Here is a 21,929-nt window from a genome sequence, read left to right as displayed (position 1 = left end):
GTGATGCCATTTGTTTTCTGCGTTGGGCGTCTGGGTAGTAGGAGGTGGTGGTGGTAATCGAGTCAGAGGAGCAGCAGGTTGGTTGATGTGGGTGGGATGTGGTTGTGCAAATGTGAGGAAGTTGGGAAACCGATCTGGCAGATCGCGGCTGCCGTCGGCGGCTCTCCGGTTCTCCACAGCCCACTATCGGGCTTATCGATGGCCCCACAGGCTTGGTTCCAGTCGAGACGGTAGTTGTCGCTGGCATGGATGCTCATGATGAAATGTGTACATCTGGACGTTCTTGGAGATATAGACGAAGCCAAGACTTACGGAATATACCTTTCGCCTGTGCCTGTTCTGAAATTTCCGAGCACAACAGAGGACGAGTTGTTATGTTTGCAACCTCTGGGTGGTGGCCCAAGATGGCAGCAGCACACAGTATTCGGCGAGTAATAACGGAGCTTGACTTTGAGAATGGTTGCAGCATCGTGTTAACTCCAGGAGCGTTCAGGTTTCTTGTTCTTTCCATATGAAAATCATTTCTTAACCTAGGTTCTTCCTGGGATATGTCCAGTGTTTTGACGGCTGAAACCCCCGAACGCCACTCCATATTGTGAGAAATCAACTCATAACAATAGCCTACATGCTGCCAGAAAGCATTCCGCCTCTTCAACATCGATTCATCTCTGCAAGAAACCTCCGTCTCTAGGATCGATTCAGCAGTGAACTTTGAGCCCTCAATTGACACAATGAAGCTTCTCGCAACCCGAGCCGCGAGCCAAGATGCCAGCCATTGAGTAAACTCGTCAGCTTATGTCTCGGAGTACCATGTCTTGCGTGCCTGTTTTCATGTTCATGAAGAATCATGAAAGAAATATCGTCATTCAAAATGACGGCCACAAAGGATACCAGCATCATGATCATCTCCACCCTCTTCCTGAACCAGCCCTGCTCTGATGACTTGGTCATCGTAGAACACATCAAGTGCTGACTAACACAACATGCACCTTCACCCCACCTCCCTCAACCCCTCCAACCCCAAAGGTCTCGTCAAAGCTCAGCACCAACTCGGGCAACTTGTACACATTCCGAATTCATGACAATGAACAAACGAGTAGAGTGGTCCAGAGACATTTATCAGCACTGTGCAAGATTCTAATGACAGGCAGGTTTACTTTGTAGCCCACGGCGGCCGTGTCCAAGGTAGCTATATCCAGCAGCCACTCGAGTCCTCTCCACGAAGACATGACGACAACTGACGTCACGCTCAACTCTCAGGCGTTGGCTTTCGCTACTTTACGCAAAAGCGAGGAACAGAGTACGGGCTCACGGGATGGTGTCGCAACACGGATGACAACAAGGTGCGACGTGGCCCAAACACCCGCCTCCTTGGAAGCGAGCGACTCGAGCTGACGAGACCAGGTGGAAGGCGAGGCGCAGGGACCCGAGGACGTGCTGAAGAAGTTCTTCCAAGACGTCGACCAGGGCCCGCGCTCTGCCAAGGTTGTCAAGCTGGACCAGACGGAGAGGGACATTGTCGACGGAGAGAAGGACTTTCAGGTGCGATGAGCGGCCAGCTCTGGCCAAAGCACTCTGGACGTGTCGAAAGAGACCATGTACGTTACAGGCAGTGGGTGGCAACTCGTCCGACAAAACAGCGGGCTCGCTTCGTTAAATTTGGCACACAAAGGCCGTTTGGTATCCTAAAAGTTCCTTCCCTTGCGCTTGATCACCGGCTTCTTCACGGCCCCCTGTGTGACGACCTTCTTCACTGGTCCGCTGAGCGTCTTTTTCCTCGAGTCCCGCTCCTGCTCGGCGGCCATCTGCTCCTGCTGCCGCCGCCTGTCGTCGGCCATTTGCGTCTCAATCTCCATCTTGCGGTTGAATTCCGTCTCGGTGATGCGCTTGTCGCGCATCGAGTAGCCCTTTTCCTTGACCGAGTAAAAGACGCCGCCGAGGTCCGCGAGCCAGTGCGGATCCACGGCCGTGACGGTGGACACGTACACCTTGGACGTGAGGATGAGCTCGTGGTACACAATGTAGTCGGGCGGGTGGCCCGCGTACAGGGCCGAGGTCGGGTGCAGCTGGACGCCGAGGTTGGTGCGCAGGTTGATGTACTCGCCCGAGCCCTTGTACTTGGCGGCCTGGTGGTAGTAGCCCGAGCAGATGCACTTGCGGATGACGTCCCAGTCCATGCCGCAGCTGAGCATCTGCATCTTCTGCATCTTCATAATGTCGAGCAGTTGGTCGCGGATCTCCTTGGCGCGCCGCAGCGACTTGGGGTGCAGGAAGTGCTTGATGCACCAGCCGTCCGACATGCCGTTGGACTTCCACGCCGAGTACACCTGCAGGTAGGTCAGATGATCCGACTCGTGGACCCAGAACTTCTCGCGCTGCGTGTCGGCCTCGTCTTGCCGCTCCTTCGGTCGGTAGAACACGTTGGGCACGGACAGCATGGAGACGATGGTGATCATCTCCTCGCTGCAGCCGTATTCCTCGGCCGTAATGAGAAGCTTCGACAGTGACGGATCCATGGGGAAAGCGCTCATCTTGGCGCCCAGCTTCGTCAGCTCGCCCAGGTTGTTGAGGGCGCCCAGAGCCCAGAGGTCGAACATGGAGGTGGTGATGGTGTCTTGCGGTGGAGGGTCCATAAAGTCGAAATCGAGGAGATCCTTGACGCCGAGCGACTTCAACATGAGAACCGTGTTGCTGAGGTTCGTCCGCTGGATTTCCGGAATCGTCTGTAGGTAAAGTTCTTCTTTAAAGGCCTTTTCTGTAAACAGCCGGAACGCCTTGCCGGGCCCTGTGCGGCCAGCTCGACCTGAACGCTGTGAAGCGTTCGCCTGGGAGATGGGGGTGATCTGAAGCGTATCCATACCCATCTTGGGGTTATAGACTTTCATCTTGGAATAGCCCGCATCTACGACGTACTTGATACCATCGACTGTCAAGCTAGTTTCCGCAATATTCGTCGCTACGATGCACTTGCGGACTCCCGGTGCCGCTCGGTCGAAAATCTTGGCCTGCAGGTCTGCAGGCATCTGACTGTAAATGGGGAGGATGCTGAGTTTTGGTGGGTCATTCAGCGCATCCAGGCGTTTCTGCACCAGCTCGCAGGTCACTTCAATGTCCTCTTGACCGGTCATGAAAACGAGGATGTCGCCTTGGTCCATAGACACATGGATGGACAGAACCTGCTGCACCGCCTGGTCCACATAGTCCTCCACCGGCGACCGATGGAACATGGTGTCGACCGGAAACGTCCTTCCCGGAATAGTGAAATCTGGGGCGCCGCCGTAGAATTCGGAGAACTTTTTCGAGTTCATGGTGGCAGACGTGACGATGAGTTTTAAATCTCGTCTCCTTTGCAAGATCTTCTTGAAGAGTCCCATTAGAATGTCGGTGTTCAACGCACGCTCGTGCGCCTCGTCCATGATGATGCACGAGTACTTGTCGAGGTCAGGCTCGTTGAGCGACTCTCGAAGAAGCACACCATCGGTCATGTACTTGATGACCGTCTCCTTGCTGGTACAGTCCTCAAAACGAATGGCATAGCCGACGGTGCTGCCGAGCTTGACGTCCATCTCTTCCGCCACACGTTTCGCGACGCTCATGGCGGCGACACGCCTCGGCTGTGTGCACCCAATCATGCCCGAGTCTCCGTAGCCCTCCTCATACAGGAACTGCGTCAACTGCGTCGTCTTGCCGGAGCCCGTCTCGCCGACGACGACAATGACCTGGTTCTCCCGAATGACGCGCATCAGGTCCTCCCTGACGGCAAACGCGGGCAGGTACTGCCTCTGCTCCTGCAGCGTCTTCGTCCTGCTAAAGTCGCTGCCGCCCTCGGCCTTCTTCTTCATGTGGTCGCTGAACTTGTTGCTCGTCTCGCCGTCGGGCTTCCTGACGGCGTCCTCCTCGCCGGCAATGGCCATGGCGCTGTCGCCTTCCTCCTCCTTGACGCCCATGAGGTTGCCGAGCGCGGTGCCCTTCATGCTCGTCGCCTCCTGCGCCTGCCGCTGGCGCTCGCGCTGCTGCCGCGCCTCCTTGACGACCTTGCTGCCCTTGCGGCTGAAGACGGCCATGTCGCTCTGGTAGTCGCGCACGGCGGGCACGGGCTCGAGCTGCTTGGTAAAGATGGTGCGGCCGTCGAGGAAGGGCGGGCGCAGCTCGTGCACGAGCAGGTGCACGCGCGTCGCCTCGTCGTCGTCAAAGTCGGCCGCCATGTCGCGCCGCTGCGCGACGCCCGACACGAGCATGCGGTTCGTCTCCCAGGCGTCGTTGTCCCTGTTGCGCTGCTCGCGCCGCGCGTCGTACCGGCTCGACATCTTCTCCGCCTTGACGGCCTCCTGGTGCTCCTTCTCCCAGGCCGAGTAGTCGTGGCCGAACGGGTTGTGCATGTCGTCGCCGAACACGTGCCCGCCAAACTCGTCGCCGGCGTACCAGTCGCGGTCCAGCGCTTTCGTGTCTTCGTCTGTCGGCTGGGGCACGTCGGGGCCCGGTGTCGAGGCGTGCTCGGCCCGCGGCGTCGAGCGGCCGCTGCCGTCGAGCCTTCGCCGCTTGAAGACCGGCGGGGCATAGGATCGGTCTTCGGACATGCTGGCGGTGTATCGGGGGAGGGGGTTGTCCTGACGGAGAGAGATGATGGAGGGGAGGATATCTGTGTTCGTCGCGAGAACAACTGCTGATTGATGTCAGGGGAGGAAAGCCAATGCCGAAGATCTGCCGGCCGGCGGATCTCATCGATAAGATTAAGCTGTCAAACAAACTTTCAGTCAGTCTTGACAAAGTTATGCCAGTCTCGAGAATTCTCATAGTCTGGGCCTGTTGACAATGTGGCTGGCATTGTCATGAAATAGACTTCAATTCTTCCCACATATGCTTTACCGTTAGTACAAGATTGATCCGCGTAGAAAGGAATGACAGCACCAAGGCCCTCCCTAGGTAGCTCAAGCTCTCCAGACACCGTCATGGCGGGGAGGGGAGATAAGATAAGCCCCACCACATATTTTTTTTTCCCACGTCCACGTCCACGTCCACCAACCGCCACAGTGCCAGCGCTTCCCAGATTTTGAAGTCCCGACCCCCCGGAAGGTTAGGCGCAGACCAAGTCCACATACACCGTGGGTGTTTTCAATCTTTTGCCAGAACTGTCGACACGGCCAGCGGGAAAAGAAAAAAAAAAGCTCGTCATGTCCATGATCACATCCGCCACCTGGGTGCCGCGCGGCTTCGCGGCCCCCTTCCCCCAGAAATACGCCTTTGACGAGGCCGAGTTTGAGCGCATCGCAGAGCTCGCCAAGCTCCAGCTCGATGATGCCGAAGACGATCTCAAGGAGGCGCAGGACGCCGAGGGCGCCAAGGCTGCGGGTGCGAGCGAGGAGAAGGAGAACAAGATGAAAGAAGAGTGCGTTCATTGGGCTGGGCGCTCTGAGGAAAGGGTGCAAATAGCTGACGGACCATGATAGGATCGACATTAACGATGACGACCTCAAGGAGTACGACCTCGAGCACTATGACGACGACGATGAAGAGGAAGACGAGGACAGGCCCGGCCAGGGCGAGAGCATGGGCATGTTCGGCAACGCCAAATCGCTGGCCTACTACGAGTCCAACAAAGACGACCCCTACATCACCCTTCAGGACGAGGACGAGGACGAGGACCGCGACGACATGCAGATCCTGGCGACGGACAACCTGCTTCTGGCCGCCAAGATTGAGGACGAACTGGCCCATCTCGAGGTCTACGTCTACGAGGACGCTGCCGACAACCTGTACGTCCACCACGACATCATGTTGCCCGCCATCCCGCTGTGCGTCGAATGGCTCGACATTCCCGTGCAAAAGCAGGGCGTCGAGAAGGATGCGACGGCCAACTTTGTCGCCGTCGGCACCATGGACCCCGATATCGAGGTCTGGGATCTCGACACGATAGACTGCATGTACCCTAATGCGATCCTTGGCCAGGGCGGCGAGGGCGCCGAGGAGAAGAAAAAGAAGAAGAAGAAGAAGGCCAAGGCCAACGACGAGTACCACGTCGACGCCGTCCTGTCGCTTGCTGCCAACAGGAAACACAGGAACCTGCTTGCTTCGGCCTCGGCCGACAAGACGGTCAAGCTCTGGGACCTGCACACGACCAAGTGCGCCAAGTCGTACACGTACCACACGGACAAGGTGTGCTCGCTGGCGTGGCACACGACTGAGCCGACGGTGCTGCTCAGCGGCAGCTACGATCGCACCGTTGTGGCCGCCGACATGAGGGCGCCCGATGCCAAGGCCCCACGATGGGGCGTCGAGAGTGACGTTGAGAATGTCCGATGGAACCCCCACGACCAGAACTACTTTTACGTCTCGACCGAGAACGGCATCATCCACTACCACGATGTCCGCAACGCGCCTTCCAACCCGGCGGCAACCAAGGCCGTCTGGACCCTGCAGGCGCACGACGAGTCGGTCTCCTCCTTTGACATCAACCCCGTCGTGCCCGGCTTCATGGTCACCGGTTCAACTGACAAGACGGTCAAGCTCTGGAACATCCAGGCGAGCGGGCCCAGCATGGTTGTCTCGCGCAATCTGGACGTTGGCAAGATCTTTGCGACCAACTTTGCGCCGGATCCGGAGGTGGCGTTCCGTCTCAGTGTGGCGGGCAGCAAGGGCACCATGCACATCTGGGACACCAGCACAAATGCCGCCGTTCGTCACGCATTCTCCGAACGCGTCGCCGTCCCGGTCAAGGAGGGTGCGGTGGAAGACAGGACAGTGGGTGTCGACTCGGACGACAGTGAAGGCAGCGACGACGAGGAGGAGGGCGATAACGGCGCCAAGGCCGACCGAAGCGACGATTCAATGGATGAGGATTGAACGGGTGGAACCAGTATCGATCGGTATCGTTGTCTGGAGTAGCGGATCCGTTGTGGATAGAGACGGATCAAGGACTAGATTCAAGGGGGAGGGGCCTTAGGACCACCGGCCCCCGGTCCAGCAGGGGCGGGAGGCGATGATCAACCTCGTCCGTCGGGCAGCCACCAGTCGAATCGCACATGTTGTACACATGTGTACCGATCTGCTGTCAAGCTTTTGCTAGTGTCGAGGCCAAAAGAAAATGATGAATACTCAGCTTGCGTCCGCTTCGAGTCCATTGTGCACGCTCGTGCTACTGGACCTGCCCACCCGCCGTCTGTCAAAGGACAGGCATAGTTCAGCGATTCAGCTCATCTCGAAGAACAAAGGATCCCAGGATCAGCCCGACAGCGCCATCGCATTCTATAGGGGCCAGAAGCAGCCCTGGGCAAAGAAGCATGGCTGAGGTTGGGATGGCATGAGGGTCGCACCCATAAAAAGAAATGGGCGAAACAATTAAGGCGTGGCCTCTCCTGGGTCATGACGGGGGGCGGCAACGCGGGTGAGGGCCGCTTGCGCTTGGTTCATGCGTCGGTGATGAAGGGGGTTTGAGGATCGTGAGCATGCGCCAATTCAGCTTGCACCAGGGAAGCTGTCTGTTGGTCGGTCGGTCGTTCAGGCGGTCGGCACACCTGTCTCTGGTCTCGTGTGATCCCACTGACGGTGGACGAGGCACATGCGTCTCTCTCACCTGCCACCTGTGACTACGCTTGCACTCCACGAGCTTCCCTTCTCGGCACTTCCAAACGGCCCTGGATGCATGCAAAGAAAACGCCCGATGAAAAGTCTTGATCGAGCAGTTGCCCGAAGAGGTGTGGGGTGGAAACGGGTGGAAAAGTGGGAGGTACCCGGAGCCTGGACCGCGCTGCTTTTACCCAACTGTTGGGCATGTGAGGGATTCGCCGGACTCGAGATAGCAGAGACGAGCCACGCCGGCTCCTGTTCGTTGACAGCAGAGCATACATGTACAAGTAGAACGGCGAGTCCTCTTAACCCGAAACGGGCAGGAGGCCAGGATGGTCAAACCCAAAGCCCCTGATGTGCCCTCAAGGATCAGGGACTAGAAAACCCCAGCACACCCCGACTCAGAGCCACTTGCGCAGGCACAGGCGCCACTGTTGAAGGACGGCGCGGCATGAAACACTGAAACCGCATGGCCATGGCCCAATGGGACCAAGGGATTCGTTTCCATATGGTGATTCTGGGGGGTCTTGGAGGGGGCGCCTGGGGAGGCCGAGAAGCCTGTGATCTACTTTCTCTGCAGCCAAAACATGCAAAGATAGCAACAAGAGCGACTCCATAGGGCGATTGGGCGATCCTCGATCGTTTCTGGTCGAAGGCAATTTTTGATCGATGGTTCGATGGTGGGGTGTCTGTTACGCGATGTCTGAGGGGGATCTGGCGGCCTGCTTCCATGTACTGTAAGTTCGAGGGGGGGTGTGGCTGGCACACATACTTTTGGGAGGTTTGACAATACCAAGTGAACGCAAGTTTTTTTGAATGGTCACGTCAAGCGGAGCGCTTCACACCACGCCGCCGGGGTCCGAGAGACAAGCAGGAGGCTCAAACGGTCGGTTTGCTTCTGCGCCCTGCGGTCCAATGTCTGTTCGCTGTTTGGGCTCCAGCAGCCTGGTTGTACAACGAAGCAATGACAACAGGCGCAGTGACGCTGAGTTGGCGTTGGCGTTGGACACGTCTCTCACACGCCTCGTTCTCTTGGCTGACCCTGCGTGCAGCTTCTGTGTTCTGTGTGCCGTGCGTGTGCGTGTGCAGCGTCAATGCTGGCAATCGGCAGATCCAAGGGGCTACCGACGAGCAGCCATGCAAAATTGGGAGCGCTGAAGGACGAGTGGTACATGTACAGCCATGAGTCTGCTGAACTCTGCGTGTCCTGATCCGGCGGGTGATCGGTCTGGAAGCCCACTGTAAAAGTGCGTCTGATGGATGGATGGCCTGGAATAATTGCCTCGAGTGCCATGTACCGCCTGTTGAGCAGTCCGTCGATCCAACGAGCTCCACGTGCCGTAGACCGGGCCATCTCCATGCGAGTCAGATTCCCCACGGTGGTTGGAGGAGGGTGACATTCTCTGTACATGAAAGTTCAGTCGGTTGGTCGGTCGTCAAGGATGTCATCAAGTCTTTGACCCTGACTGCTTTGTTTCGGCAACGGGGGTTGTTCTCGTCGGAGCCGCAAACTGGCGAGATCCAGGTCCGTGGATATGCGGCAACGCGATGGCGACGCTTCGAGGAAAGAAGGGATTTGAAGGCGAGCAGTAGCAGCCGACAGCGCAAGGAAAGAACAAAGGACCATCGGCAGGGGTCGAGCCCCATGAGGGCCCCATCTCATTGGCCCAACGACTGCTGATCACTGCTCCGCTCCTCCCACGAGCTCGTTAGGCGCTACCAGGGTCCGGACGAACCGGGGGTCTCTCGTGGTCTCGACCAATGAGGGGAAATCGTAGTGAGCAGGGACAGGGGAAGCGCGGGACGCTCCTGGTCCAAAAGGCAATCAAAGAGCGACAGAGCGCCAGGGCAAGGAACAAGAAAGAGGAGCAAAGAGCGCAAGAGCCAGGCAGTCCCCAATCCTCCGGCCGCCCTGCAGAACACAACACGTCCCCTCGCCTACAGAGCTTGTGCCCCCCCCAAATAATTGGCACTTCCCTCCCCTGCCGCTCGATAGGCTTTTCTCTTTCCCTCATCCAAGTTCACCTTGCGAACCAAAGGCAGCTCGACGCCAGATCTTGAGGACGTCCAGCCTTAATCCTCTCTTCACTTCTCAACGTACTTTTCCACGCTCTCCATTCCCTTGTGGCGTGACGATTTTTCCATCTTCCTTCCTTTATAGAAATCACCAGTCAGTCTAGACGACTGCGAGGATCAGCACTTTCGTGTCGAACACGGCCCAACTCACCTCACGTTGAACGTTCATTTCCCACAACGCGACACAAACACAACACATACGGGACTCACCCAGACTCAGAGAATCAAGAAAAGGTCTTACACCAGCAACACCAGCGTTGACCAAGCTCTCGGTCGTACCAATCACTCTCCTTCCGCCAACTCACCGGTCGGCTAAACCCGAGCATCTATCGCCTCTTCTTTCCTTCACCAACTCGGTCGAGAAAACGGAACCCCGATTCTCACCACGAACTTCCTGCACACGCAACTTTTCCCACCCGGAAGACTGAGCCTGCAGAAGATTTCTTCACTTCTATTCATCATAGCTTTCGCTGTCAGCAGAAACCCAACATTCTTCGGCGATTGACAGCTCGTGCTCCGCCGCCACCCGCCCACATCCACGCCTCTATCTGCCTTGCAGGTATTGCAGCACGCGCACACGCACCTTCCCCACCGAAACTTCCACTTCTGGACTTCGGCCCAATCACGCCTGCAGCCCTCGCACCACCATCACCACCCTCTCGGCGGTATCAATTCTGAGCAGCCGGCACCGACGCTACGTTCTATTCGGAGCCAGACCCTCCACCCAGCCGAGCTCCAGGTCCCCCATTACTAGGGTCCTCTCCCCCAAAGGCTCATTCCAGGCTGTCTGTTGTTCTCACGAGCCACATGTCGGACACTCACCAACACAACACCTTCGCCATGTCGTCGATATCTAGGGCCTTCACAACCCGCAGGGTGAAGCAGAGCATCGACGTTGCCGCCGCTGCCAACAAGGCCAACAAGGAGAATGGTCCTCAACGAAGCAAGACCACCAAGACTCCTCATGTTTCAGTCCGGCACCAAATCTCAGCACCCGTCGAGCTGATTCACACCACCAACATGCTATCGTACAATGCGCCAGATATCTCTCGGAACACCTCAAGCAGCAACTCGACCAAGTCCGCCGAATCCGCCAAGTCTTCAGACGAAGAGCCAGACAGCCCGAGCACTGTCGCTTCCACGCCTCCCACCAGCCCTGATGTCGACCGCGATGAGCAGTCCAAGTCGATGCAGCCGAACCATCTCTCCTGCTACTTTGTCGCACCGGTATCAGCAAAGGATTACGTTGTGCCCGAGGTTCCTCCTGTGCCTGCTATCCCCAAGCGATCCCCTTCTCACACCAAGAAGGCGTCTTACGACGCCATCGCCCGCCAACGATCAATCTCAGCCATGTCGCGGGACTCGGATCACACTCTCTCCACCAAGGCCAGCTTTAGCTACTCAAGGACATCGTCAGCCTCGACCGCCGCATCCACCATGTCTCACAACTCCATGACACCCAGCATTAAGCCGCCAGTCCCTTCTATTCCTCCTGTCGCGTACCAGCAGCAACAGAAGCCTGCCATCATCGAGTCGCATCCTTTTGGTCGTGAGCTGGCTCAAGTTTCCGAGATTGCCGAGGACTACGGCATCAAGCACTCCATTCTCGACGAAGAGGAGCAGGCGCTGAAGGCGCAGGGCCTTTACAAGCACAGCGCCGAGGACTACATGGGCGAAGTGCAGAGCCTCTTCCACGCCTTCTTCCAGGAAAGCTACGCGCAGCCGCAGTCGCACGCCAGGCCGGCGGCGGCGGAAGTGTGGATCTAAACCCACGCGCTCCAAATGCCACAATGTCGACTTGTCGGCATTTTCCAATCATTCGTTGTACATATTGAAGTGAGTGCGCGCATGCGACTCAACTTTCACGCGGCATGCGGGAGTGTTCCGGTTCACATGGCAGCCTGAGGCGCCCGGGTTGGCGATATTTTGGTCCGGGGAGTAATCGGGGGATTGACTTGGATCCTTTTGGATGGATCCTGAATGGCGTTTTGAGTAAACAGGACTGGTAGAACATGTTCAGTCCAATGTGTGGATGTCCTCTCGCGCCCGACGGCAGCAAAACAAGACACAGTTTTGACCTTCAACTTTCTCGAGACGTTTTTGAAATGCATCCCCCCCCTGTGACAGTCCCCGATGAGCTGTTTCCAGGCAGAACTCAAACACTGTGGTTATTCCATAGTATAGCCTTAGATGAACGATCCTGGGTGGCTCCGGAATCACATCTGCCGGTGCCATGCGTGGGGTTCATCACGGTTCAGATTGATTGACGACCCCGCCCCCGGACGGACGGAGGTGCCCCGGACGGTTGTGGGTGTCCGCGTCGATCAATTGCCTCTTTGGGGAGGTACGCCAGCGGAGGGGCCGCCGAAATCGAGACTCGTGACACCTTTTCTTGCGAGCGACCCAACTTGAACCGGCAGGTCTGGCGCGGTCTGCGATCTGGCTCGATATAGGGTAGGCGACCAGTCGATAACCTAACGGCTGAAGCGAGGCAGTGCTACGTCATCGTCGGGCCGCGTGGTGCAGGGCGAGGGAAGGTTTGCGGCACGGCGTTACGGCTCGTTTGCTGGATTCCAAGGTGCTGCAGTGAACGGGACCGGCTGGGGCCATTCTTCACGATAGAATGCCAGATCATGCTGGACCATCCATAAAGTTAACCGAAGAATTAATGGGCGGGTAATAAAGTATGGATAGAATAAGCTTCATGGCATTCGAGTCCCACTTGACGTGTCACCGTGCCCTGCGACGTGCTTTACTTTGATGAAAAGATGCTTTGCGGAGAGAGTTCTCCTGGAATGGTCCCATGGGGATCTAGGGCCAGCGTTCAAGAGAGCCTTTCTGAAACCCGGTGTTGCGTGTTTACCGTGGGCGGAGAGACAGAACGGATTTGAGGCATGGAACGTTCGGTCCTTGGTTAAAGGGACAAGAGGTATTGTGTAGTGCGACGTTCTGTATCAAATTTGGAGAGCTGTATGGAACCTTCCTATCAATGATCGTCATGGCGTTCTCTTTTTAAAAGTTCGTAGATTCAATCAACTGCGGCTTCGTCTTCCAGATCATTTTTTGGGCTACTAGTTGCATTACCACGCATGAAAGCTCGGCTCGACGCATCCAGAGCAGGACCTCAGCAGTGAAGACTTTCCCTCCCCAAGGATTCCAACAGTGAACTGAACACGCTGGCATCCTGTAGTGGATCGAGAAGCCCATGGGTAGATACGACTCGGTGCCACTATCAAGGCTTTAAAGCCTTAGCGGAATGAGTTTGGCATGCTCACGAGGTCGATATCGCTTCCTGTGTCTACTTCAGCGAAGCTAGTAGACGAGCCTTCATGGCTGATCAAATCATTTGTGGACTGCCAACGGAGTTGACACGTAGTACTTGTGCCATACCGAGCACCTAAGCTTTAGGTCTATGCTCGTGGTTCGATGTGTCGGTGTTATAGAAGAACTAAGTTCTCATGATGGGAGGCCTTGCGAGCGTTGACAGGACGTCAAAAGCGTGAGATCGAACGCTTTGAACAACTCGTTCACATACAATCAGCGTTTCAACGGTGCCTGCCTCTGACCAACGGGACAGCCTCTTTGACACCCTCCAATTTCATGGCGAATTCATCGCCAGCATGAAAATTCTACTCCAAAGCTTACCTACTAAGCTCATGCATCAAAATTGTTGCAGACCAACGCTAGAAGCATAGATATCATGAGCCTTGCATATCACCGGCGCGACTATATGCATGTTGCTCCGTTGTCTTCTTCAGCGGTGAGCTGGGTGGCACTTGGAAGGGCTTCCACTAGGTAGTGAAGCAGTTGTTGGAGGTCAGGAAACTGCCGAGCAAACGAGTGTCTGGAATAGCAAGGCATTGGATCTCTGTTGCTCTGATGGACGGATTTTTGCCGAGAGAAAACGCGATGTTGGTGCTGGCGATTGCATGTCGCTTGTTATGCCCTGTGTGTGTCCTGAGACGAGTGCTCGCTCATGGTTTGTGCTGGATCGGTTTGTGTCGTAACTTTGCTAGACTTGTTTTTTGAAATTAAATGGTTTGATGACAGCAAGTTGGAACAACTTCAGTCACTTATAGAAAATATCCCATAATTTAAGAGCCACAGATCCTAAAGACATCTCAGCGGTGTCAATTGTTTTAGACCCAGCATCGTGTCGTGAAGTTGCCTTTGGCGGTGAAGTGGACCCATGTCGGTACCAGCCACAAAGAAGACTCGCAAAGCCACAGACCCCTGAACACGATGCGTCCGAGCTCAAGCTCCATCTTCAGGCCCCTGTCCGATCGATCATCAGCACTTTCGTTTCGCACCTGCGACAAACACCATGTTCACGTCGACCCTCCGCTTCCATCACCTCTCCCCTCATGCCTCACGGGTCTGAGCGAGAGCAATGGCGCCACGACTGCATCTCCTACGATTACCCACCAAGCTGCGTAGACGCGTGCGGCGGAACCGAATGGCGACTCTCCTCGGCCTTCTCGCGCTCTGCGTACTCCTGATTATTCCCTTCTACGTCATCTACAAGCCGCCCGCGGCCCTCATCCGACACTTTCAGCGCAAGTGGCCCGATGTCCTGTGGCAAATTGAGACGCAGCGGAAAATCGTTGCCCTGACCATCGACGATGCGCCATCCGAACACACGACTGCGATCGCCAAGCTCCTCCGCGAGAACGACGCCCACGCGACCTTCTTCGTCATCGGCTCGCAGGTCGAGAGCCGCCTCGACGCTCTCGGCGAAATCATACGAGACGGCAACGAACTCGGCAACCATGCCATGCACGACGAGCCCTCGCGCTCGCTGACCGACGCCCAGCTCGAGAACGAGATAAGGAGTGTCAGCAGGAAGATCAAGAGCGTGTACGACTACGAAAACATTCCCGCGCCAGCGAACTATTTCCGACCGGGCTCTGGCTTCTTCAGCGATCGCATGCGGATACTGGTCGACAAGCTGGGCTACAGGATGGTGCTCGGCAGCATTTACCCCCACGACCCCCAGATCAGCCGGCCGAGAGTCAATGCTCGACACATCTTGAGTATGCTGCGACCGGGTGCCATTATCATCTGCCACGACAGGAGAAGCTGGACTGTGCCGATGCTTGGGGAGGTCCTCCCGGAAATCAAGAGTCGAGGATACGAAATAGTCACTATTACGGATCTTGTAAAAGAAGGAACTCCGTGAGAGGACACCACTGGCACAAGAAGTACCTAACAACAAGTGCTGCGCCGTCGAAAATCAGAGGGCTGTCTGACACTTGACCGCTTGACACATGGCCGAGACACCAAAATTTCGATGAGACCGATGCTGAGCCGTTGGCCATAAGCCGGTCCTGGTTGTTCAGTCGCGCAGAGCGCCTGCTTGCGACGCCGCATCCCGGTCCCGTCTTGTATAGCCCGCATGAGGATCCATGTGTGCGTCAGCCTCCTATCAGACTGTCGTCGCACAATCCACGAGGTTTCGGCAATAGACTCCCGCTAGGCGAGGGGGCTGACGCTTGGCCTGCGAAGGAGAGGCGGCACGCCGCATAATCGAGTGCAGGCAAGCGTGATCCTTGTCAGAAGCGTTCGATTGCGCCGACTTGTTGTCTCCTAGGGCACAACCTCAGCCCTCGCTTGATGGACGGATTCAGTAAATGCTGCAAGTCTCAAGCACAAACTTTAGGGCTATTCACGCTTGCGCAACCAGACATGGTGCGACGTAAGGGCAGCGGAGGCTTCAAGATGAGGAGACTTCCCCGAACTACCTCAGCCCCAGGATGAACTTATGCTCGGCCAACTGGGCGCAGACAGGAGGTTAGCCTTGTCCGCCGTCGAAATCGATAGTCCGAATTAGAGTCCATCATGAAGTGGCGATAGAAGACGACGACAAAGTTTGAACCCCCAAGATTCCGGCCTCTGTGTCCTTACTCTTTCTGATGTTGTCTTTGACAACGAATTGTTTTGTGTATTCACTTGTTTCCGATGCGGTACATGCCAAATTTGCATACCGCTCGCCGACCAGTGGCTATCCAACGGTCCGTTGCATATCTCCGTACTGGGTAAAAGAGCAGCTCTGACCTCTGTCAGGCTCGCCAGACTTGTGGATGGTCTCCCACTCTGAGCGGATAGGAAATGAAAGTTACCTCTTGAACCATTCTCAGCTCTTTGTCTACAGTCCAATCGACCTACTGGCTGCAACTAGACGTCCACTCACATTCACGTCGATGCCAACAGGAAGGGGCGTCATTGCGTTGCTGTGAATCAGGTATACCTATAATTGTCAGCCAGGGCATTTCATTCACCGGCTGAACTAATAACTAACTTTAAAACCCACAACTTGCTCCCGTTCGAACCTTTTTCTTCGACAGCAACACAAGCCAGCTCTGGTCGCCTCACCGTCATTACTGCTGCCTCTCGCTTCTACACACCTTCCTTTGACTTGAAGCTATATATTCATATAGAGCTCTCCTCCGGTTGCCATCGCCATCGCCATGCATACCGAGATTGACGGAGAGGCCATCGCCCGGGCTCTGCATGGTCGCACTCTCCATGTTCCGAGCATGAGAGGCATATTCGAGCACTGGCCTCAGACTGTCCGAAACACACACTACCTGGCCCTGGTGGAGTTTGTTAATGAGCTCATCACTCAGTAGGTTCTGTGTGTTCTTTTGGCAAGGACGCGTTGCTAAGATGTTACAGAATGCTTAGTATCCCGAGTCGAGTTGCCCAGCACAAGAGCCAAGATCTGGCATTGTTCTGTGCTTTGTTCGTCCCCCCTTTTGGAGTTATAGACCCTTTGTAGTCTTGCTAATCATTCTGCAAGATGGTACCCACACGTTGATTGGGAGACGCTGAAGACTCTTTCCTACTATACGATATGGCTTTTCCTGTGGGACGACACCATTGACACAGCTGAGTACGATCTCGCTGATGATCTCGAGGAGGCCAACCTTTACCGCCAAGAAACGGTGGCCTCTTTCAACCAATACATGCGCAGCCCAGTCTCATCTGCGGATTGTGCAATCGACTGTGTGAACGGGGCCGTCAAGCTCTTTGGCCGCGATGTAGCCTCTTTCTTTACAGAAGGTTCGTCCTTTGATTCCAGGTTCCCCCTCCGACGAGTGGTACGCTGACGAGTGATCAACACAGAGACAACCGAGCGCTTCCTGCATGAAGTCGACGTCTTCATCACATGCTCAGGACTGGAACAGGAGTACCGGATTTCAGGCAAGATTCTGGAGTACGATGAGTACATTGATCTTCGCCTCGGCACAACGGCCGTCTACACCTTGACAGGTCTTGTCGAGTCGGTGCAACCCGAAGTAACCAATACGTGTGCGTGCTAACATGGTCAGGTTTATCATTGGTGAGCATCTGCCACAGCACATCATGAACAGCCAGGCCCGCCGTGACGTCTGGAGGGAAGCCAACATTGCCATCATCATGTACGTCTCTGCGAAAACCGCTTCGAGAGCCCCCCGCCTCCATGAGTAGTTAGCTGATATTGCATGTAGTGTCAATGACATCCTTTCTCTGAAGAAGGAGCTCGTGAGTATCGCCATTGACACACAACCTAAGTTGTCGCTAACCACTACAGCGCACCATGTGCCTCATCAACGCCGTCAGCGCCCTCATGAAAGAAGGCATGGACCTCCAGGGCTCCGTAGACGAGCTGCTCGTCCGTCTCGTCGACTCAGTAGCCCGGTTTGATGCGGCGGCCTCGGTTCTCGATCGCGCTACTGAACAGTCGCCGATGCTCAACAGGACGGTCCGGAGATATTGTGATGCCTGTCGCACCATGGTTACTGCTACGTACGAGTTTAGGTACGTCTGCATGTGTGTGTCCCCGCAAATGAAAATTACATGCTAACATCAAGCAGTCTTGTCTCCGCACGGTACATGCTGCCGGAGTTTGTGGCGCCAGATGGCTCAGTGCGTATTCCTCTTTGATTTCCGCGGACGAGGATGGGACGGCTTGCGCTGCAATGTACGTCTTCATTTGCCTCGGTGTCTGCATAGACGGGAAATACTAGGTAGAATTCCACGTGCCTGCATTTTAGGCACATGGAAGCAAAATTCGAGTTTCGATTTGACAAAACATTCACTTTAAGGCAGATAGCTCGCGACTGTCGATATGTCTGTCCTACCATTGATGCACGCCGTCTACCATGCCAAGAACATCTAGATGACGAGAGACCCCCTCAGATCATCCAGAGGCGTCTCATCCTCCTTGATCAAAGCCGCGAATCCCTCCACAAGATCATCCCGCAGGTCCTCCCACCCCTCGACACCAATGCTCACGCGCAGCAGCCTCTCATCGCACTCGCCGTCGCTGACCCTGCGCCACTCAATGATGCTCTCCACACCGCCGAGGCTCGTCGCGTGGTGGAACAGTCCCAGCTTGCTCGGCAGCCGGCGCGCGTGGCTCTTGTCCTTCATGTAAAAGGCAAAGACGGGGCCGAAGCCGCCGGGCATCTGCTTGCGCAGCCAGCTGTCGGGATCGCGCGCCCCGGGCTGCAGGCTCGCGTGGCTGACGCGCAGCACGAGGCGCGAGGCGGGGCTGCCGTCGCGGCGCGTCTCGGCGTCGAGCCAGGCGACGAGCTGCTCGGCCGACCGCGACTGGCGCAGGACGCGCAGCTCGAGGGTGCGCAGCGACCGCAGGCCGAGCCAGCCCTCGAGGCTGCCCATGACGCTGCCGAGGAAGATGCGGTCGAAGCGCAGCAGCGTCGCCATGTCTTCCTTCTCCTCGGCCGCTTTGCCGGTGGCAGAGGCGGCGGCGGCGGCGGTGGCGGCGGCGCGCGCCGGGTTGACGGTGAGCACGCCGCACAGCATGTCCGAGTGGCCGCCAAAGTACTTTGTGCCCGAGTGCAGCACGACGTCGGCGCCGAAGGTGAGCGGGTCCTGTAGGGGCGGCGGCGCAAAGGTGGCGTCGACGGTGAGATAGGCGCCGGCGGCACGGGCGCGCTCGGCGTAGGCGACGAGGTCGAGGGCCTCGCCCGTGGGGTTCAGGGGCGTCTCGACGTGGATGACGTCGCCGGGCCGCAGCTGGGCCCAGACGTCCGAGTCGGCGCGCGGGTCGAGCGGCAGGTCAAAGGCCTCGAGGCCCGTGAGGCGGTTCATGAGGCGCACGATGCCGAGGCAGCCGTGGTAGCAGGGCCCGATGGCGATGCGGCGCGGGTTGAGGCGCACGAGCAGGGCGTGAAAGGCGGCGAGACCTGAGGCGTAGGTCATCGAGGGCCCGTTGAGGGCTGACGAGAGGATGGCCTCGAGGCGCGTCGTGTTGGGGGCCGTGGCGCGGGAGTAGATGTGCGAGTCGAGGGGAGCCGCGGGCTGCTCTCATCAGCATTCTGCATCTCACTTCTCTTCGCCTGCCGCCAAGGTCAAAGGGTAGGCAACAACGAGACGCACATCGGTATTGTCCCAGTGCTTGAGATCATCTGGGTTGCGACTGTACTCAAAGGTCGTCGAGACGTGCATGGCCGGCGCGATGGCCCGGTGAGCGCTGATGTGGTCATCGCTGTGAATGGCGCGTGTGGCCAGCGAGAGCTGTTTCGGCTGGGCGCCAGAAGTGTGCCCAGAGGCGGTAGGCTGAGGGGTCTTGTTCGACATGGTGGTGTCGCAGAGTGTGTGTGCGGTGACGATGGCGTTAGCAGCCGTCGTCGTGGTGTCGGTGATGGAGTGGCGATGACTCGACTTTAGTATTTCAGTCACTCTGATGGCCCATGAATGATGGAGGCTTTTTCGCTGGCGTCGAATCCCGCCATGTGGGGGGCGTCCATGGTGACAAATGCCGAATACATGGGTCCTGTCGCCATGAGTGCATGTATGCATCATGCGATCCAGCAGCTAGTCGATCACGTCAAGTGAACGTTTTCACTCTTCCTCTCCGACCTCCCACCGCCGCCGCCGCCGCCGTCCTTTTCGCGCCCTGGCGATGCTGGGCATTGCGCTACGAGAGGAGGGGCACAAAGACCCCGGCGCCGCGGGGCAGATCCCGATCTCGGAACCCCGCCAAAGGCCCATGAAGGCTACGACACGAAGGGCGCCAGAGGATCGTCTTGCAAGTTGACATGTCTCATTACCATTAAAAAAGCCCAATCGCAAACTGTTGTGCATCGTCTTTTCCCAGCCGTCTCTTGCCGTCTCTGTGTTCTCTGCATCATCTGTCGGTGGGGGAGGTCAGCCCTCGTCGAGGCAGTCAACCCTCGTAACCATGCCGCATCCTGCTTTCTCCCATAGACCGTAGCGAATGCGTTTCCTTGCCGTCCCATACTTGATGTCCCATGGAACCCCGTCCTGAACGCCTTCCCAAGCAAATAAACGAAAGTCTATAACCGATACAACAAAGGCCAGCAGCAAAGGCCAGCAGCAAAGGCCAGCAGCAAAGGCCAGCAGCATGACTCTCGAACTGGCCTCACGCATCATCAGTGCACCTCCTGCGCCTCAACCGGCGTCGCCGTCGTCGGCCTTTCGATGCTGCCGAGCTCGGCACCCTGGCCGCTCTGGCTCTGTCCTCGCTTACGTCCGAGGAACCGCGACACGGCATTGTTGTTGGGCTGGCTCGACGGCGTCTCCTTGTGCAGATCCGTGTTCGAGTCGCCAAAACGCGCAAAGAGGCCTCGTTTGCGCTGTGGTTGTCCGTGCTTGTGGTCGTCGTTGAGGCCGACGTCCTCAAAATGAGATTCCTCAACCGTCGGCGGTTCGTTGGCGGCCTTGCGATCAAAGGCCGACCGTGGCAGACGGGGAAATCGGTGCGAGTCGAGAGATTGGCGTGCCGGGAGGTCATGCGACGGCATCGGCGACCGGGCCGAGATGTCCTGGAGAGCAGAAATACAATTAGCCACATGTTCCGGAGGTTCCGGTTGCGAGCAAACTCAGATGCCGGTGGGGCGGCGCCTCGGGCGCGGCAAGAGGAGAAAACATACAAATGATCGTCTGTAGGAATCGAAAGACTCGCGGGAAATTGAAAAGTGCTCAATGTCGCCGACGCTGCCGTTGCGCGTGTCTGTCGAGTTGCGGGCTGACGAGAGATACTTCTTGGGCCAAGCGGCCTTCTCTTCTGTAGGTGACGGCTGTGCACAGCATCAGTAACGCTCAGACGGTTCACAGCCCAGGGACGGACGGCGACTGCACTCACCGGCAGGTAGACTCCACTATCATTGACAACTGGTGGGCGGTGCTCATGTCAGTCAAGGGTCTCGTGACGAATGCAAGGCGGGTGGGTTATTGGGTGGCGCGTTGTGACTTGGCACAGCGCAACAGGTGAGGAGATAGAGAGGTGGGCAGGTCGACTCAAGGGAGGGTCGGGAGGCACGAGGGAAAAGAGCAGAGGGAACAGCAACGCATACCGCTCATCTTGTATTCGCCATTGTCCGGTCCGCTGTTGATGCTGAGGGCAGAAGAGGCCTTGGAGCCGACAGTGTCGACCTTTTCGAATCCGGGGTGCGAGGGGTTGAGACGGTCATCGGCAGGCCGGGCGTTCTCATCCTGAACGCCGATGGCAGCGCCGGGTCTGCGGGCGAAGGGATTGCGGATGGGCATTGCTGTGATCTGTGCGATAGCAGAAGGATGTGTCAAGACGGCGAGGAAGTCTTGGCCAAGCAGACAGCAAAGCAGGAAATTGCGAAAAAAGTTGTTGTAAGGGAAGAAAGGAATCCGTTCAGGTGGTGCGCCGGTGAAAGTCAAAAAGGCTATTGCTGAGAAGTCAGACAGTGTCAGAGCAGAAGCCGGTTGGAGAAAGGTCGAGGAATCAGATGTGATCGGATCGATTGCAGGGTGGACCTGACATGGGGGCGTGGATCAGGTTCAGTGTAAAAGAGCTTAGTCGTGGAGATGGAAGGGGGAACAGGAGAGAGGTCCCCAAGTCCCCCAAGACGGCAGCACCATCAGGACCAGGGCCGCCAGGGTCGTCTGCTGAACCTTGATCAGCGTTCCTGGGGGGGTGTTGACTAGGTAGTGATGAGCGCTTGAATCTGGCATGGCGGCGAGTCGGGGCGCCAGTAACGTCCGAAAGAGCGGAGGTTTGGGCGACGATCAGGGCAGGCGCTGCATTGCGCGTTGTACCTCGAGCCAAGTCTCCGTCAGACTGCCATTCTCGTCAGCATTCTCGTCAGCAGTGCCATCAGCAACAACCAAGCGAGCACGGAAAGTCAGCCTGTGGGCATTGCAGCCTCTCAGCATGGGCAACACGGGACAGCTGCGAGATGGGCATCCTCTGGATCTCACGCCAGCTGTGTGGTTCGTTCGCTCCCCTTCTTTTGCCTGGTGTCCCTTGCTGATCTCAAGGCAAAGGCATGAACTATGGGCATTGGCCA

The 21,929-nt window shown here is 56.9% G+C and overlaps 8 protein-coding genes across 8 annotated transcripts; 5 read left to right on the top strand and 3 right to left on the bottom strand.

Annotated features, from left to right (window-relative positions):
* Positions 1-871: 871 nt before the first annotated feature.
* VDAG_03245 (uncharacterized protein) lies at positions 872-1,686 on the top strand (the record flags this gene model as incomplete). Its single annotated transcript, XM_009657110.1, has 4 exons — positions 872-952; positions 1,152-1,185; positions 1,261-1,343; positions 1,405-1,686. 4 exons carry the CDS (start codon positions 872-874, stop codon positions 1,549-1,551), a joined length of 345 nt encoding a protein of 114 aa, XP_009655405.1. The 3' UTR covers positions 1,552-1,686.
* VDAG_03244 (pre-mRNA-splicing factor ATP-dependent RNA helicase prp16) lies at positions 1,686-4,577 on the bottom strand (the record flags this gene model as incomplete). Its single annotated transcript, XM_009657109.1, has 1 exon — positions 1,686-4,577. The coding sequence occupies one exon, from the start codon at positions 4,575-4,577 to the stop codon at positions 1,686-1,688; it is 2,892 nt and encodes a 963-aa protein (XP_009655404.1).
* A 594-nt stretch (positions 4,578-5,171) lies between these two features.
* Positions 5,172-6,840, top strand: VDAG_03243 (periodic tryptophan protein; the record flags this gene model as incomplete). Its single annotated transcript, XM_009657108.1, has 2 exons — positions 5,172-5,386; positions 5,448-6,840. The coding sequence occupies 2 exons, from the start codon at positions 5,172-5,174 to the stop codon at positions 6,838-6,840; spliced, it is 1,608 nt and encodes a 535-aa protein (XP_009655403.1).
* Positions 6,841-9,576: 2,736 nt separating this feature from the next.
* Positions 9,577-11,721, top strand: VDAG_03242 (uncharacterized protein). The gene has a single exon (XM_009657107.1). The coding sequence runs from the start codon at positions 10,480-10,482 to the stop codon at positions 11,404-11,406; it is 927 nt and encodes a 308-aa protein (XP_009655402.1). The 5' UTR covers positions 9,577-10,479; the 3' UTR covers positions 11,407-11,721.
* Positions 11,722-14,095: 2,374 nt separating this feature from the next.
* On the top strand, positions 14,096-14,818 carry VDAG_03241 (nodulation protein nodB; the record flags this gene model as incomplete). The annotated part of the gene is made up of 1 exon (XM_009657106.1): positions 14,096-14,818. The coding sequence occupies one exon, from the start codon at positions 14,096-14,098 to the stop codon at positions 14,816-14,818; it is 723 nt and encodes a 240-aa protein (XP_009655401.1).
* A 1,288-nt stretch (positions 14,819-16,106) lies between these two features.
* On the top strand, positions 16,107-17,485 carry VDAG_03240 (uncharacterized protein; the record flags this gene model as incomplete). Its single annotated transcript, XM_009657105.1, has 7 exons — positions 16,107-16,264; positions 16,315-16,380; positions 16,439-16,701; positions 16,765-16,937; positions 16,999-17,060; positions 17,130-17,163; positions 17,213-17,485. 7 exons carry the CDS (start codon positions 16,107-16,109, stop codon positions 17,483-17,485), a joined length of 1,029 nt encoding a protein of 342 aa, XP_009655400.1.
* A 311-nt stretch (positions 17,486-17,796) lies between these two features.
* VDAG_03239 (methionine gamma-lyase) lies at positions 17,797-19,224 on the bottom strand (the record flags this gene model as incomplete). Its single annotated transcript, XM_009657104.1, has 2 exons — positions 17,797-18,945; positions 19,024-19,224. 2 exons carry the CDS (start codon positions 19,222-19,224, stop codon positions 17,797-17,799), a joined length of 1,350 nt encoding a protein of 449 aa, XP_009655399.1.
* An 815-nt stretch (positions 19,225-20,039) lies between these two features.
* Positions 20,040-21,156, bottom strand: VDAG_03238 (uncharacterized protein; the record flags this gene model as incomplete). Its single annotated transcript, XM_009657103.1, has 4 exons — positions 20,040-20,432; positions 20,541-20,687; positions 20,753-20,781; positions 20,964-21,156. 4 exons carry the CDS (start codon positions 21,154-21,156, stop codon positions 20,040-20,042), a joined length of 762 nt encoding a protein of 253 aa, XP_009655398.1.
* Between the last annotated feature and the right edge of the window lie 773 nt (positions 21,157-21,929).

The sequence above is a fragment of the Verticillium dahliae genome, genomic scaffold (genome assembly GCF_000150675.1).
Source record: "Verticillium dahliae VdLs.17 supercont1.5 genomic scaffold, whole genome shotgun sequence".
In the NCBI taxonomy this organism is placed as follows: domain Eukaryota; kingdom Fungi; phylum Ascomycota; class Sordariomycetes; order Glomerellales; family Plectosphaerellaceae; genus Verticillium; species Verticillium dahliae.
The sequence above is the reverse complement of the archived record's forward strand: the minus strand, read 5'-3'. Positions and strand labels throughout refer to the sequence as shown.

What these genes read in the sequence shown, in the direction of transcription:
- VDAG_03242 (XM_009657107.1), top strand. Translation starts at nt 10,480, where the DNA reads ATGTCGTCGATATCTAGGGCCTTCACAACCCGCAGGGTGAAGCAGAGC.